General features: G+C 46.6%; 1 protein-coding gene across 1 annotated transcript in view; it reads left to right on the top strand.

The window, feature by feature from the left end:
• Window positions 1–669: 669 nt before the first annotated feature.
• Window positions 670–18,186, top strand: part of GNAL (G protein subunit alpha L) — a 150,242-nt gene continuing 132,725 nt past the window's right edge. The window contains exon 1 of the mRNA XM_042911764.1: window positions 670–1,036. Coding sequence (XP_042767698.1) covers window positions 670–1,036 — 367 coding nt within the window. The remainder of the gene's footprint in view (window positions 1,037–18,186) is intronic.

Raw genomic sequence — 18,186 nt, 5'->3', positions numbered from 1 at the left:
CTGGCATCTCCATCCCTTTCTCCGGCTTCCCGTTCTCTTTTACCACTATCCCAGATTTTAAGTGCTGCAATGGCAGCTCTGGGTGGTGACGGCACCACCACCGCCACTGCGGCACTGTCCGCAGCTGCACGCCGGACTCGGGCAACCGTATTTACGGTATCGAAGTCCCGAGCGCGAGGCGGTGCCTGCCGTCTCGGGGGCCGGGCCAAGGCGGCGATATTTACCGTAATCAGAGTGGACCAGGCGGTAGGATTTACGGTGGAACCAGCACGGCTGCAGTACTTACGGTAACGAGGGTCGGCCCTGGCGGCGGTATTTACGGTAACGGGGGGCCGGCCCCGGTGGCGGCTTTTACGGTAACGGGGGACGGCCCGGAAGGCGGTATTTACGGTAACGGGGGCCGGGCTCGTGGAGGCCCGTCGGCGCGGCGGGCTCGCCGCGTTATCAGGTGATCTCCAGCCCGGGCGGCTGCCACCCCCTGCACCCGGCGGAAAATGCAAAATGGCCCTCCGGGACAGTGAGGGGCCGTGGCCCTCGGCCCGTGCCCGCCGCACCCCCAGCCCGCAGCCTGCGGGCGGTAGCGCCGCGCCGGGTGCGGGTGCAGCCCCCTCCCGCCCCTCCGCGGGGGCCCCGGCCTGAGCCCCGAGCGCCCCGCGCCCTCGCGCCCACATGGGTCTGTGCTACAGTCTGCGGCCGCTGCTCTTCGGGGACCCGGAGGACGTCCCCCACGCCGCCTCGGAAGCGCCTGCGGAGGACGCGCGGCCCGGCCCAGTGCCGGCCCCGACCCCGGCCTCGGCCCCGACCCGGCTAGGGGGAGGCGCGGCCCAGACCCCGCTCCCTCGGGGCGCCGGCGAGAGCCCGGCGTGCACGCGGCCCAAAGCCGCCCCGAAGAAGGAGCGGCGACGGCGGCCGGAGCAGCTACGCGCGGAGGAGCGCGAGGCGGAGCGGGAGGCGAGGAAGGTCAGCAGGAACATCGACCGCATGCTCCGCGAGCAGAAGCGCGACCTGCAGCAGACGCACCGGCTCCTGCTGCTGGGTAGGTGTCGTCGGCGCGCGCCCCGCCCCGGCCGGGCGCGGGGCCCGGGTCCTTCCGCACCCGGTGGGCTACGGTCGCAGACGTGCGCGGGGCGGGTGGTCGGGCTGAAATCGTCGCTAGGTCGACTTTTACACCGACAGTATTTACATCCGTGATTTGGCCGAGAACACACTGCCGGCCTTAGCTGCCTTCCACACCTTGTGATTTGGGCCATTTGCCCATTTATTACTAATTAATGAGCTTCTCTGGGAATTTTCCCCCCTCAATTGATTTACTTCCCCGGCCTGTGATCCACAGGGATGGCTAACGCGAGCATCTCATTTCCTGCAACGGTGTAGTCACGCTGCACTTTGTTTTAGGAACACAAATGGCAGGAGACTGGAAGGCCTTTTAGCGTGACCGCAAACCTTTATTCCAATCGCAGAATTAGGGCAGAGTTGTCGGTGGGTGTGGCTTGTAGAAGTAACTTCAACAGCTGAAGATGTGGCACTTCTATTTCATTGAGTAATTGCAGCCCTAGTGCTCTCGGAACGTTTGCTTCTCTTTCAGAACCAGAAGCAGAATAGCGTGGCAGGCTCCCCGAGAGCTGTGCGTGGTGCTAACTGCCTGCAAGAAAGCGGGCACCAAGTCACCAGCGTTTTAAAGGAACAAACTACTACACGGTTTGCTAGGATTTTCTCAAAGCTTTAGCTGTAGCAAGCATAGCTTCTCCAAGTTAACACCCGGAAAGCATTTTCTATGTACTCTACTGGAGAATAAAAATAAATAAATCCTTTAAAATTTTTAAAAAATCATGAATTCCTGATGCGGCTTGACGCCTTTTAAATGTTAAGGCAAGGGGCGCTTGGGTGGCTCAGTTGGTTAAACCTTGAATCTTGGTTTCAGCTCAAGTCATGATCTCACCCTTTGTGAGTTCAACCCCGCGTTAGAGCAGAGCTTGCTTGGGATTCTCTCTCCCTCCCTCCTTCTCTCTCTCTCTCTCTCTCTCTCTCTCTCTCTCTCTCTCTCTTTCCTCTGCCCCTCCCCTGCTCGTGTTCTCTCTACCTCTCTCTCTCAAAATAAATAAATAAAATTTTTAAAATAATGTATGTTTATTTAGTTTCTGAGAGAGAGAGACAGAGTACAAGCAAGGGAGGGGCAAAGAGAGAGGGAGACAGAATCTGAAGCAGGCTCCAGGCTCTGAGCAGTCAGCACAGAGCCCCATGGGGGGCTTGAACTCACGAACTGCTAGATCATGACCTGAGCTGAAGTCAGGTGCTTAACCAACTGAGCCACCCAGGTACCCCTAAATAAATAAACTGCTTTAAAAAATAAGTTGTAAGGCAAAAAATGTAATTAATATGTGGGCTTTTGACCCAAATTTTATGAGATAATAAAGAAAAAAAACTGTTTACTTCTGTGCTCTGTTATGCATAGGAAAAGAACCCATTCCATGACTTAAGATACCTGGTTATAAATGAAGGTGGCCTTTTTAACATTTAGAGAACCAATTAAGTCTTCAATTTGAAAGAGCTCACTTACTGCAAGAATGACTAGTTAAAACAAGTTAAAACAACACAGCCCTAGCTGCTGTATCCTGGTGAGATATCTGAATTCTAAAATAAAATGAAATGGGGGGGGGGGCGTGGTTGGTGAGAGAGAAACAGAGAAGAAAAAACTAAACAAGCAAGCAGGTTACCTGAACAGGGAAAAGGACCACATCAGAAGCAGAGTTCTCATCAACAGTGCTAACTTCTACAATATGACAGAGCAGCGTTTCCAGAGTTCCGAAAATATGGAATTGTAATCTTAGAATTTCATATCTCATTAAACTGTTGTTTGTGTATGAGGGTAAAATAGATTTTCAGAAATGCAAGTGCTTAAAGCATGCTCCCACCCACTTATTTGTCTGGAAGGAAATTGATTTGAAATTGCTCAAGCCAAAATTTGTAAATGCATCAGATTAAGATAACTCAAAAAGGAGAGGATTGTGGTCGCAAGAAATAAGAGAAGAATAAAATAAGGTCTAGGGTTGTGGCAATGTAATGTTTTAATGTGAATGTGCAGTTGAACAAATTTTTTAAAAAATAAAAGGATAGGTGAAGCAGAGCTTGTCTGATATATATAAAAATGAATAAGCTTATGATTCTTTGAAGAGAAACTGGGAGATCTATCTAATGAAGGGGTTGATGTGCGCCAAAGAACTAACTTCTAGTAACACATATTGAATGCCTATCCTCTTTAAAGATATTGTCTCATAGCCTAATGTAACTTGTATATCAACCTCATATTGAAAATGGTGTTGAACCAAACTACTCACCCTTTGGGGGAAAAATACATTGTATCTGTCACCCAAAGATGTCAACATTAAAACATATACTGTTGCATCAGGTTGACATGGTTTATCAGATTTTGTATAGATTTGAGTTAAACTGAGAAAGGTTCTTGGTTTTGTTAGGATTTAGAATGGATTTAGCTGGAAAACTTTGAATCAAAAGCATGTCTTCAAATGTTTGTTTTGCTGCTATTGTGTTGAGTAGCCATTTATCTTGCTTGCAGACCCCATTTACTTATTCCGGAATGTGCATCAGAGAACTCACAGGCTCAGGAAGGACACATGCACTTCAGGGCCCTTCCTTACTCCATGCTCCCTGGTCCAAGGCTGTCCCATCTTCCATGTTGATATCTCCTCCAGGAGACATGCCCACAGTCCTCCATGGGAATAAATGTTTAACTCACTCATGTCCATATTGAATTCTATTTGCATCTCTTGTTTGGCACTTTGTTACAGTCCACAGGACTTCATGGGTGCTTTGATGCATGCTGATGCCCCCCTGGGTCCGTGCCAATGACCTGGGCTTTGTTTCTTGCACAGGACTTAGCACCCCACATTGTGCTAAGAGCACTAGAGTCTGGGAGCCAATGTGACCCGTGAGGGCTTAACAATAAGAGGGATGTAATTCCATTGTAACCTTTAGATGGAGCATTCTTTCAGGCATGGGGTGGCTGGATTTTAAGAGGGTGCAGCAACGGTGTGGAGATAAGATGGAGGTTCCAGTTAGCAGGCCACAGATCCAGAAGGGATCCTGGGGTCAGAGCTAGAGCAGTGGAGCAGGAAAGGGGAGGGAATGGTCTCGGAGAAGTGGGCATATGTCAGGTGTGTAGGGTGGACCATGGGGAGGAGTTCTCAGAGAACTCTGTTCTCCAGAGCATGAGCTGTATGTGAGTAGGCTTGAACCGCCATAACAAGTACCAAACAACAGCCATTTATTTTCTCACGGTTCTGGAGGCTGGAAGTCCAAGTCTGAGGTCCAGCAGATTTTGTTTCCTTTAGACCTCTCTTCCTGGCTCGCAGATGGCCACCTTCTTGCTGTGTCCTCACATGGCCTTTCTTCTGTACACCTGTACACAGGGGAGATGGAAAAATCAGATTAGAGACCCACACTATGACCTCATTTAACCTTAAGAACCTCCTTAAATGCCCTGTCTCCAAATATAGGCTCTTTGGGCGTTAGGGCTTCAACTTATGAATGAGAGGTAGGGGGAGGGGCACAATTCAGAAGGAGGTTTCAGAGACAGGCCACGCTCTGACTACAAGGGACAGTCGTGTCCTAGCTTCATCCCACTGTTGCCTTGTGAGAACTCAGGCCCACTGTTGCCAGGTCTTCTGAATTTCCGAAACAAGATGAAAATGCCCATTTTCATCTGACGCCTACTTATTTTTAAGCATTGGCTCAAATTAATAAAACACAACCTATGTGCCTGATGCAGTCCACAGGCCACCAGTTCTTATCTCTGATCTCTATCCCAAGCAACACAGACGTTTCTAGTCTCCAGTGGTAGGGCCCTGGGTCTACACCGATGAAAACACAGTCGACAAAACTGAAGGTAGGATCAGAATATTTATCCAAACACCTTGAGCAAGGAAAGCTACATTCACCATTGTCCGAGCGGATTTTTCCACCACTGAGCTCATGGGGTTATCATATAGTAGATGCCACTGTCTTTTCTTCCACAGCTTTTGTTGACTCTGATGTGAACCTTGTTCACCACATACCTGTTGGGGCAGAGCCGTCATGTACGACCCAGCTACTCATTTGATACTATTCCTTTTCCAGATTGTTACTCAATTTTCCAATTCTCAGTGGTGGGTAGGATTTATGTTTTTTGCTGTATTCAACTGTTTCCTGTTCTGTTTTTGTATGATTGGTACTTCTGTGCCAGGAATACACCTTTCACCAGGGAAGCGATCCCTTTGGGGCATTTGCTGATTTCCCTCTGCACCCGGCTGTTAGTACAAACCAGAATGACCTCAGTCCAAGTGTTCAGTTGCTCCAAGAGGAGGCGCTTGGTATAGTCACAGAAACGTGGAATATTCTCCACTGTAGGGTTTTGATCACTTGTTTTTTTGTTTGTTTGTTTTCAAATAAATGGCTGGGATTTTTTTTTCTTTTTTGTAATAATTTTTGTTCATGTTTATTTATTTTTGAGACAGAGACAGAGTGTGAGCAGGGGAGGGGCAGAGAGAGAGGGAGACATAGAATCTGAAGCAGGCTCCAGGCTCTGAGCTGTCAGCGCAGAGCCCGACACGGGGCTCGAACCCACGGACTGTGAGATCATGACCTGAGCTGAAGTCGGATGCTTAACCGACTGAGCCACCCAGGCGCCCCTGGGTTATTCCCCCCCCCCCTTAATTCATGGTAATGCATACAGTGGCCAAGATAGCCATTGAGTTGTGCAGTAGACTTGAGGTTCGTGGCTGTCTGCAGCACATCCTCGTCAACTCGCTGCCTTCCTTTTGCCCCAGCTTCCCGTAGGAGCGTGACTCTGAAAGTCAGTAGAAGTCCCAGATAACCTGACTACACCTTCACTTTCCTAAAGTCACAGAAGCGTCACACTTCCTTACAGCCTTGGAAGGGGATGTCATGCCCTTATGGTATTTTAGTCACAACTTCTGTATCATTCTACTGTTTAATTCATTAACTACAGTTTTACAGGCTTGACACTGGCATTGTTTACATGAAGCCAGATTTCATTCCCAGAATTCAAGCTGTTCTTTGACCTGTCAAAACACCGGAAGGTCAGAGCACTCAGCCAAAGCTGCTTTCTTTGACTTGGGTCGTAGTCAGCTCTGGCTGCGATAACACCACAGACAAGGTGGCTTACACCACAGAAATTAATTTTCTCACAGTTTGCAGAGGCTGGAAATTCCAGGTTCAACATCCAGCAGAATTTGGTGTCTGTGGAAGTCTCCCTTCGTGGCTTGCAGATGGCTGCCTTCTCGAATGCTCTGTCATGGCAAGAGAGGGCACTGGTCTCCCTTCCTCTTATGAGGACACCAACCCTATTGGATTAGGGTGCCACCCTTATGACCGCCTTTAACTTTACTCCTAAAAACCCTGTCTCCAGACAGTCACGCTCAGAAACACAGCTTCAACATATGACTTTTGAGGGGACACCGCTCAGTCCATAACGACTTGCAAACCCATTCATGTTTATACAGATGATTAGTACTGGCTCTGAAACTGGACTCAAGCTAGATGTCAACTACTGTGATTGTGTCACTGGAATATGTAAGTCTTTTTATGAATACTCTCAAAACTTGGGGATATACTTATGATCCACTAAAAGATGCATGGTGTTTAAGAACATGGCATTGGAGTCAGACAGAAATTTTGTTTGAAATCCCAACGTACCCATTTACCAGCTATGCGACCGTAGGTGAGGGCTGCAGTTTCCGTATCAGTAATAATCCTGATGCCACATGCTTACTGACAGGATTAATTGAAATTAGTTGAAAAAAAAAAAGTATGTAAACTTACTTGGCATAGAGCTTAGCACCTGGTGAAGACTCCATAAATTGGCACAATCTCTGAATTCTATATTTAGCAGAACCACTCCTCCCTGTGATACCCATACTCTAAATTGTAAACTAAATAGTAACACGAGATCACACGGTCTAAAAACACTAATCCCATTCCAGATTCACACAACCTCTGGAGCCCAGGATTCCAACCCAGCAGTCTGGCTTCACTGCACCACACTGGTAAACAGCCAGCTGGAGAAGGTTGCAATGGTCCAGTCAAGAGAGGTGAAGAAGTGAATGCAGGCCGGTGTAGTAACAACAAAGAGGAAGGGCCAGAGGCGATCGAGATATAGGCAAAGTAGAATCCACCAAATCTGGGGACCCAGGAGGTGGTGGAAAGGAGGGGCGGCGGGCGGGGGGGTGGGGCGAGTCTTGGTGAAATCTTAGATTTCTCTCTCGGGCAATATGGCAATGGCACCCCCCCCAATAGGGGACTTAGGAGGAAGAGAGAGGCGGAGTGAAAGAACAATGAGTTGCGCTTGGAATGTGTTGAAGGTGAGTCACCCATGAGAAGCCGGTGGGCATTGTCTGGGAAGCAACAGGCCCTGGGGGAGGGGATGCCACCCCAGGAGAATGTTCAGAGTAGGAGAAGAAGGGCCCAGGACAGGGCCCCAGATCAGAAGAGTGTTGCAGAAGGAAAGGTATAAAGAATAACAAAGACATCTGGGAGAAGCCAAGGAGTTTCAGCTGGGAGTTCAAAGATAATTAGGACCAAAAAGGAATCCCCAGCGTTTTCCACTTTATGCAAAGTGGTACAGGAGGCTGGAGACAAGAATGCAGGAACAGTGCAGCTGTCACAGAGCCCATTCTGGGGAGGACAATACAGCAGTGACCCCAACTTTCAACGTGGGCCTTAAGGAAAGGGTTTGGAAGGATCCAAATGAAATTGCAGGATGTGTACAGGTGATTGCCTCCTGCAGGTGAAGAGAAAGACGTGGGGAAAGGAATGATCAGGTGTTTGTGCTCACAAGCGTTCCTGAGAGAGCCCGGGCTCGCCTAGCACTCCCATGAGTCTGCTGTCTCGCATTCAGGTGTGTGGGCCCTGCCCACCCCCACCCCCCCACCCACCCCACCCACCCCCCCGCCTCTACCCCAGGTAACTGTTCTCTTGACATTGTCAGACACATTTGCAATCTAGAGTGAAATTCTTCAGTGGCAAGCAGGTTGTTCAGTTCAGTTGAAACCAAAAGATCGAGCAAATTCTCTAGCTAATTCGGTCTATGAAAAGTTTCCAAGTATAAGCATTTTCAAAGGTAAGACCTAACTACGAGGGCCTCAAATCAGCTCATGACTTTCAAAGATAAGCAGGAGCTTGTCAAAACCCCACGACATCAACAAAGCAATTGGAGTAAACAAAGAACCCTGAATGATTGTTCCTTACCCCACAGCACCCAGAATAATTGACTTCATGTCTACATTTATTAATATTCAGTTATTTTTTTGGTTGGTTTCAAGCCAAAACAAACTCTTTAAACTGAAAAAAAGAGAAGAGAATCAGACTGTCAGCTGAAGCAGTGGTTCTAATTCTATTTAGGGACAGTGAAAACTGCCTAGTGTTTTAAAATTTCCTTACTAGGGATGAATAGACAGAGCACAGAGGAATTTTAAAGCAGCTAAACTACTCTGTATGATGCTGTAATGATGGATACAGGTCATTATCCATTTGTCCAATGGATACAACACCAAGGATAAGCCCTAATATAAACTATGGACTTCAGCGGATAAAGACGCATCAGTGTTGGGTCATCAGCTGTAACAAACAAACCACCCTGTTGATCTAGGAATGTCAGTGATAGGGGAAGGCTGCGGGGAAGGCGGGCAGGGGGATATGGGAAGTCTCTATACTCTCCAATTTTGCTGTGAATCTAAAACTACTCTAAAATTAGATCTTTTTTTAAAATTCCCTTAATAGAAAAGGAGAAAAATTCTTATCCCTGAATTAGGATCCCAAGAGGAAGAGCCCAGGACCACAAGCATCAGGCCCTCCTCTTAAAAAGCCCAAAAAGTTGACCAAAGCAGGAGAGATCGTGTCTCATTACCAAAAGCTATGGCTTATGAATAAAAAAGCACCACTTGAATACATTTCCTCCTGCAGTACAAGGGGGTAAATTATTGGCAACCAAGAAGGCTTTTAGAATGCAATCCAGCCCCTCCGCAGTGTGGGGAGTAGCATGCCACGCCCTAGACCTCCAGGCGGCCTCGCATCTGCTCTGTAGGGCTGCCCGATCTCTGTGTCCTAGTCAAGAGCAGTCACAGCATCATTATGCTGCTGCTGTCAAAAGGGGTCATACCCAGTGTCACTGAAGACAGGATGTTGGGGGCGCCTCCCATCAAGCCTTCACTTGCTGTTGTGAGGGCAGTGAAGATGCAAAGCTGTCCCAGGGTAAGTGTGGGCCGCGTGCCCAGCACAGCTGCAGCCGGATGGTGGGTAAGGACATGTGAAAGCAGCCCACTGGGTCACCTTCTCTTTAATCCTAACAGAAGAGACAGACCTAGGGGAGGCCCGCATCCCTATACCTTGTATTAGGGCTCACTCGGTGTATTTTTCTGCAGCAGAAAAGTGAGTTTTCTCTCCCAGGAAGTCAGATACGCCCTAAAAGTCGTCCAGGACGAACTCAGCCAGAGGACATTCGGCGTGAGAGGAAAACAAGGAGTAATTGTATCGATACCCTGAGCCACGAGGGAAAAGGGTGCTTTATCCATTGAATCACTTCTACTGATCACTTACCACACACATTTCTTTGAGAGCCTACTGTGTGGCAGTTGCTCCTCTGGGTAATATCACGGAGATTCCAAGGGGCAGAGGATACAGTCTCCACCCAGAAGATACTCACAGTGTGGTCAAAGAAAAAGGGCATGAGCCTACAAAAGAAATAGCAATGTAAGCGTGCGCGTGCTATGTGCTGAATGGCAACAGCATGGGTGAATAACACCAGTAGTAGGGGTCACACAGAAATCTAACAGTGTGATAGGCTTCCCCCTTCCTTAGGATGCATTCTTAGCAGGGGAGCACAAGGAAGGCAGGAACTTAATTGCTTGGAGGAATTTTGGCGTTTGCACATAAATGTGTATAATGCTGTTACAGATCCTGAAAGCAGACCACCAGCAGAAGCATCCTGAAACCCGCTGGGAGTTTACACCTGGCAGCCCAGTTTCCGGTTTCCCTATTCATCGTAGAGCCACAGAAAGAACCCAGAGGTGCTCAGGAGGTAGCGGAGACCTGGGGTGCTTACCAAATAGGACGGATGGTTTGAGAACATGAAGAAAGTTTGAAAGGCAGTATAAATGCAGTGTGAAGTGAGAGGGAGATGGCTCCTTTTACCCCCAACCATCAAAGTGCTTCATAAATCAATACTAGAAGCTGCATCTTGAATTACACCATCGTGGGAGACTGACTGTAAAGAGGCATGAAGAAAACAAAAGTTTATCTTTTTTTTTTTTTTTTTTTTTTTTTTATGAAGAAACATATTCATTGTGAAGTTCAGGGCTGTTATTTGACCCTCAAAAACGATCCACATTTAAGCAGTGGACACTGTTTATTTACTACTGTCATAAGGACACCCTTCTTTTTTAATGTTTTTAATGCTTATTTATTTTTGAGAGAGAGAGAGCACGAGCGGGGGAGGGCCAGAGAGAGAGAGGGAGACACAGAATCCGAAACAGGCTCCAAGCTCTGAGCTGTCAGCACAGAGCCCGGTACGGGGCTCGAACTGATGAACCAGGAGATCGTGACCTGAGCCAAAGTTGAGAGCTTAACTGACTGAGCCACCCAGATGCCCCAAGGACAACAGTTTTTAAGTTTTGATGAAAGTGGTTTTAAAACGTGCGCAGGTGAGGGGAATAGCTTACCCAGGATCCAGGCACTGGCAATTCTTCCCCCCGCCCCTGCACAGTGGTGGGTAAGGAGTTTTTGATGGTATAATTCTAATTAACTGTTGTTTTATAGTTTGAAAGAAAATAACTGTAAAAATAAATGCCAAGCCATAATGTGAAACCTTTAACTTCATTGCAGAGAAGCAGTTGTGTTTTGCAGGAGCTTTTAGAAACATCTAGAGAGTATAATTTGGCATCTCCATGCATGTTCCAGCTGGGAGGCCAAGACCTAAATTTCTGATTCTTCTTTCCCCACAAGTAGCTTCTCAGTAAGAGGCATCAGGTCGAGTCAGAATCATGAGGCACACATGCACTGAGACCCAGAGTGTATTTCTTTCTCAGGGGAAAGACAATCAGAGGTAGGCCAGCTACCAAGATCTATGTAGACACAAAAGTCACCATTCTGAATGAGCAGAGCAAGACTCGGAAAGTGGATTAGGGCCCACAGCATGAAGCAGGACAGAATAAGAAGGTGGGTGCTAATCCCTGGGAGTGCTTGGGCCTCACCCTACCTGAGCCCCCAAGGGTTGGTCGGCCTTAGAGACCACGTAGACAAACCATAAGGCCACAGCTCCCTGAGAAGGAAACTTAGAACAAGGCCAAAGCCAGCATATCCCAGAGGAGTGTAGGTTCCAAATCAATCAGCTCTTTGACCTTATTTGTTTGAGTCACTTGTGTGCTCAGAAGGAGGTCAGTGCTATATGATGGGCCACTCCTTCATTATTTCGATCACAGTCAATGGTACCTGCGACCTGCCAGGTCTGCCAAGGGCTGGCATACGAGGTCATCCTCAGAAACTCATGGCTTTGTGCAGGAGACAAGGATATAAAGCACCCGAATGACACAGCATAACCCAGTACCCATGATGCACTGAGGACAGAGGCACGAGGCCGTACAAAGGAGCTTCTGGGCAGAGGTCACCCAAGTCCGACCTCCAAAGAGCTTTCTCACTGAAAAATGAAAATACCCTTGTTGAATATTTCCGTTTATAAAGTTAAGGGATTTGCTTTCTATTTTGAGGGGTTTGTTGGAATAGAGTATATTAAGGTTCCACTTAGAACAAACAAAAAGTAAAAAAAATCACATGTTTTCCAGAGGTGCATTAAAACTCTGGGTCCACTGCAAAGTTCAAAGTCCAGTTCAGATACATTGTAATTGACATATGTAACATTCTTGGGACATGAGGGAGTAACCCTCTCTTTTTGGTTATTACAGGTTTTCGTTGTACTAAGAAACCCAATGTGCTAAAGAAAACCAATCAGATGCCATGAGAGGAAGACAGCCATTTAATACATTTCTTTCCTTCCTGGGCCAGTAATGGACAATTACATAATTCTTTATCTCTGAAATTATTTTAACTGGTACTTCATTGTAGAATTATTTTTTAATGGAACAGCATGCTGAACATCAGCTATTTATATATGCTGCATAGAAATAAAAAGCAGCCAGAGAGGAAGTTGGTCTGATATACTTTGCTGTGCCTAATGGAGAATGTTTCTTTAATATTCAGATCCACTTTCCTCTTCTGGTCTAATGGTATTTTCTTAGAAGAAACCGCTCCCATTTGGGCTTGGACACAATAATGAGCTCATAACAGGGTGCAGGGGGACAGGGTCAATGGTCTCGCACGGGCGCAGACGCAGGAGTTGTGTGGCCCTGTGGATGGAGGGAGAGGAGGGATCTGGTGTCAGTGAGTCACCAAAGTGGACACAGGGAGGCGTGCTTCCCCCGATACTGCCCCATCCCAAGGAAGGCCTTTTATTTCTGCCTCAGCTCTCCCTTGACGTAAATTCCTATAGGTTATCCTATGTGTAAATAGTCCCTGATTTAAATCAAGCATAGCTGAATGTTCACTTAGGAATATAGATGATGGGTTTCAAAATCCTGTTATTCAAACCAAAATGGAAAAAAAAAAAAAAAAAAAAAGCAGCAAGCCATTCTTCAAAAGAACCTGAACACCATGGATCACTGTGGGTCACACGGTGGGTCACAGCCTGGATCACACAGTGTATTGGGAGTTACTCTTTTTTTTTTTTTTTTTTTTTTTTGACTATTGTAGGTTTTCGCTGTGCAAAGAAATTCAGTGTTTTGAGGAGAAGCAGTTAGACACCACAGGGGAAGACAGCTTGGAGTTCTGCCAAAACTCTTGGCATAGCCCCTCAGTAGGGGCCCAGGAAGTACTAAAGGCCCAGGCTCTCAGGGCAGAGGGTGGGAGCAGTGAGGACAGGGCTAGGGACAACCAATGACCAATGAGCTGTGAGGACATGTTCCCCCACATGAATATGCACCTGCTCCTGTTAATACACAGGTGCAGAGGGACAGCTCCAGCTGCCTGATCCGCTCACTAGCTCCCTCCCCGGCCCCCAGAACCCACCAAGTGGCCCGCGCTAGGGTCTTTGGGCTCCACTCCTCCATTTTTGCCTCTCTTCCCCTTTCTTGATTATCAGTATTTGCTTTCATTTTCTCCGTACAGCACCTTGCTCTTAAGTGGGGCATTTTAGTCATTCCTGTCGCGTTATTAAATGAAGATTAAGTCCATTACCAAGGATAACATTTTATTACTAGAGAATTGTAATTCAATTGGAGGCCAAGGGATGGTACGAGATCATTTGTAATTTTTTCCGTAGAGTTTCCAGTCCAATTGGAAATGCCTGGTCTCCCTCCCTGGTCCACATTTACCCCTTGGCCCTCCCCAGCCAGCGTGGGCTCTGTTACTCAGTTTCCCCTCCAAAAGGAGGGGAGGACTCAGCCGCACCCGGTCAGGGCTCCAAAGGAGCACAGCTACAGGGTCAACAGACTTTTGCACGGCTGGTATTAACTAGCCGCCTTTTAGAGACTCCATTCCCTGTGTCTTCACTGAATAGTCTGTTTCCTGCATCTCCCCCTGCAACCCACCCCCCAGGCAGGGGTGACAGAAGCGGGGAGGGAAGGACCCCCATCCCAGGTTGCTGGGAGCATCCTCTCTGAAGTTCCCAGCCATGGACACCGTGGAACCCAGACTGAACACCGCTTCTTGCGAGACGCTGCTATACTGCAGTCCTTCACGCTAACCAACAACAATTTTATCACCCCAAACCATCCACAAGCACTGTGTACCCAGAACTCAGCTGCTTCTGTGAACCCACTGTGGAACTTCATGGTGACCACCCAAATGAGCACGAGCAGAGGCTGTTCGTTCAGAGCCTGTGACAGCGGGAGAGTCAGCCACCGTCGCTGCACCTGGCAGGCTCAGAGACAGAGGCAGAGGAGCCAGAAAGCTTTTCAGTGGAAAAAAGGAAAGGCCTCAGGTGGAATTCCCAGCAGAGGCTGCTGGTGAGGGGAGGCTGCAGGTGGGCTAACTAGAAAAAGGGCACCCCATCTGATTGGTTAGGAGTACCTATTTGCCATTCTCCAGGTGGTCCTAAGTTGGAGGTTGGGGACAAAAATTAAGGAAGCTGTCAGTTATTAATCAAGTCCTGGCCACTTGGGACCAATTGTTACAGGGTTATTGTCTGCCTTCTGGAACAAGTTGCTTGAGATAAGGGTTTCACTTCCTGGGCTGGTTAGTGCAGAGAGTGGGTTGGCCTCCTGGGCTGGGTGCTGTGGGTCGGAGTTGGATCTTTACATATGGCAGAACCATTGTCTATATTTTCTGTCTTCTGCATGCACATATCCATAAAGAAAGCAGCTGTGTGAACTAACAGAGAGCCCCTGCCGTGTAGGCCCTGGGAGGTTACTCAGCACCTCTGAGCTTCCTTTCCTTCAGTATAACATGAAGATGAGAGTACTTTCCAGAAGGATCATTGTGAAAATTCAAGACACAGAGTACGCCGAAGGCACTTTCCTGCCCCCTGTTCCTGTCGTCCCTTAATTCATACCATGGCTTAAGGGCAAGGTCTTACGTGTTCCCTTCCCCAGGAATGTCTGCACCTTACAGGGGACAAAGCCCAAGTTTTATCTAAATAAAGGAACAGCCCAGAATCAGGATTTTCTAAGGCCACCCCCAGTGCCAGCAACTAAACAGAATTGCAAAAATAAGTGACACTAGGATTTTAGCTCTTCCCACCCTTTCTATAACCACTTCTCTTTCCGGGGACCTGCCCACTAGGCACCTCTGCTGTGCCTCATCATTGCCGCCACCTAAATGACATCTGATGAGCACAGGGATTGCTGAATGAGCACTGGGTTGCAATTTTAAATAACTTGTTCAGGAAGCTTTCACTGAGAAGATGGATATTTGCACCAAGCCCTGAAGGAGATAAAAGATAGGACCAGGTAACTTTATGGAGAAGAGCATCTCAGGATATGGGGAGGCGAGTACAAAGGCCCTGAGGTTTGCATGAGCCTAGCGTGGTCAAGGAAGAAGCCCAGCTTGTGGCCAACCACGTAGGAACATACAAGACACTAAAAAGATCTTGGATTTTACTCTGGCTATTGTAATAAATCAAATAGCCAGTGGAAGCCTGGAACGGGGTGGTAGCAATGGAGTGATGAGAAGTGGTCAGTTTCTAGACAGATTTTGAAAGCAGATTAACAGTTGCTGATGAATTGGACATGAGTGAGAGAGAAGTCGAGGACTCGAGGATTATGGTTATAGTTGGGGTGGGTCAGGGGGAGGCCAGGATTATCGTTATAGCTGGTGGGGGGGGGGGGTGGGGAGGGAAAGCAGAGCTACGACTTATTGTCTCTGTGTGTGCTTTAAATTCTCAAAACAGAACATTATAACCAAATATGTGAGGCTGTTATATCTGAATTGTATGATTATGGGATAAAAGTATTCTAACAATTTAAAATAAGACACCCGGGCCACTATTAAGAAGAAACAGCCTCGGGGCGCCTGGGTGGCTCAGTTGGTTAAGCATCTAACTCTTGGTTTCAGCTCAGGTCATGATCTCACAGGTGCAAAGCCCTTGTTTCCAGCACATAAAAAGGAATCCTACAGACTGACATAAAAAGATGCCCAATTAAAACAGGCAAAAGATCTGAAGCAGACATTTCACGAAAAATGATGCATGAAGAATCAGTAAGCTGCCAACATCATTGGTCATCAAGGAAATGCAAATTAAAATCATGGAGATAGCAGTCCACACCCCCAAGAATGGCTTAAAATCCAGCAATACCAGATGTTTATCAGCATGCAGAATAGGGGTCAGCAAACTCTCTCTAAGGGGCAGATGGTAAATATGTTTTGCAACCCATAGGATCTCTGTGGCAGCTACACAGTGCTGCGTTGTACCAAGAAAGGAGCCACAGACCACACAGAAACACATGAGTGTTGTTGTGTGCCAATAAAACTTTATTTATAAATACTTAAATTTGAATTTCATAGAATTGTAAAGTGTTGTGAAGTATTATTATTCCGATTTTTTTTTCCTCAGCCATTTAAACTTTTCTTAGCTCATGGATTATACACAAACAGATGGCAAACGGAAGTTTGCTGAGCCCTTATCTAGAGCCTAAAGTCTCACTCTTTGTTGGTGGTACAAGTAAAGTTGTACAATTACTTCAAAGAATTATTGGATTTCTGTTGTTGTTGTTGTTGTTGTTGTTGTTGTTGTTGTTGTTGGGGTTTTTTTGCGAAGTTAAACGTATACCTATCCTAAGACTCAGTGATACCACTCCTAGGAATTTACCCAAGAAAAATGAAAACATGTGTTTGCACAAAGATTTGTATGTGGGGTGCCTGGGTGGCTCAGTTGGTGAAGTGTGGACTCTTGATCTCAGCTCAGGTCGTGATCCCAGCCTCGTGGCATCGAGCCCCACATCAGGCTCTGCACTGAGCATGGAGCCTGCTTGAGATTCTCTCTCTCTCTCCCTCTGCTCTCTCTCCTGCTTGTGCTCTCTCTCTTTCTCTCTAAAAATAAATAAAATGAAAAACAGTCTTTAAAAACATAAAAATTAAAAATTAAAAAAAGATCTATACAGAATGTTTATATCAACTTTATTCAAGATAGCCAAAAACAGGAAACAACCCAAATTTTATCAACAGGAGAATGAATAAACAAATTATGTATCTTCATGCAATGAAATATTCAACAATAAAAATTACTAATGGAAAACAAACAACATTAATGAATTTTTAAAATATGTACAGAGGGTGGGAATGCAGGCTGGTGCAGCCACTCTGGAAAACAGTATGGAGGGTCCTCCAAAAACTAAAAATAGGACTACCCTATGACCCAGCAATTGCAGTGCTAGGCATTTATCCACGGGATACAGGTGTGCTGTTTCAAAGGAGCACATGCACTCCCATGTTTATAGCAGCACTAGCAACAATAGCCAAAGTATGGAAAGAGCCCAATGTCCATCGATGGATGAATGGATAAAGAAGATGTGGGATATATATACAACGGAGTATTACTTGGCAATCAAAAAGAATGAAATCTGCCATTTGCAACTATGTGGATGGAACTGGAGGGTATTATGCTAAGTGAAATTAGTCAGAGAAAGACACAAATCATATGACTTCACTCATATGAGGACTTTAAGAGACAAAACAGATGAACATAAGGGAAGGGAAACAAAAATAATATAAAACCAGGGAGGGGGACAAAACATAAGAGACTCATAAATATGGAGAACAAACAGAGGGTTGCTGGAGGGGTTGTGGGAGGGGGGGATGGGCTAAATGGGTAAGGGGCACTAAGGAATCTACTTCTGAAATCATTGTTGCACTATATGCTAACTAATTTAGATGTAAATTAAAAATTAATTAATTAATTAAATTAAAAAATTTTTTAAATATATGTACAGAGGGGCACCTGGGTGGCTCAATCTGTTGAGCATGCCCCACTCTTGACTTCAGCTCAGGTCATGATCTCATGGTTGGTGAATTTGAGCCACCATCAAGGTGAGCTGACATCAAGGAGCCTGTTTGGGATACTTTCTCTCCCCTCTCTCTTTCTGCCTCTACCCTGCTCACACTCTCTCTCTCTCAAAATAAATAAATAAACTTAAAAAAAATTTTTAAATATGTACACAGCCCCACACTAGGTTCTGTGCTTGGGATTCTCTCTTCCTCTCTCTCTACCCTCCCCCAAAATAAATAAACTTAAAACAAATTAATAGGGTGCCTGGGTGGCTCAATCGGTTGAGCGTCCAACTTCGGTTCGGGTCATGATCTCGTGGTTTGTGGGTTCATGTCCCACATTGGGCTCTCTGCTGTTAGCGTGGAGCCCACTTCAGATCCTCTGTCTCCCTCTCTCTCTGCCCCTCCCCTGCTTCTTCACACTCTTTCTCTCTCTCTCTCTCTCAAAGATAATAAATAAACATTTAAAACAAAATAAAATAAAATAGGGGCGCCTGGGTGGCTCAGTCGGTTAAGCATCCAATGTCAGTTCAGGTCATGATCTCATAGTTCATGAGTTCAAGCCCCATGTTGGGCTCTGTGGTGACAGCTCAGAGCCTGGAGATTTCTTTGGATTCTGTCTCCCTCTCTCTCTCTGCCCAACCT

The sequence above is a fragment of the Panthera leo genome, chromosome D3 (assembly GCF_018350215.1).
Source record: "Panthera leo isolate Ple1 chromosome D3, P.leo_Ple1_pat1.1, whole genome shotgun sequence".
NCBI lineage: Eukaryota > Metazoa > Chordata > Mammalia > Carnivora > Felidae > Panthera > Panthera leo.
The sequence above is the reverse complement of the archived record's forward strand: the minus strand, read 5'-3'. Positions and strand labels throughout refer to the sequence as shown.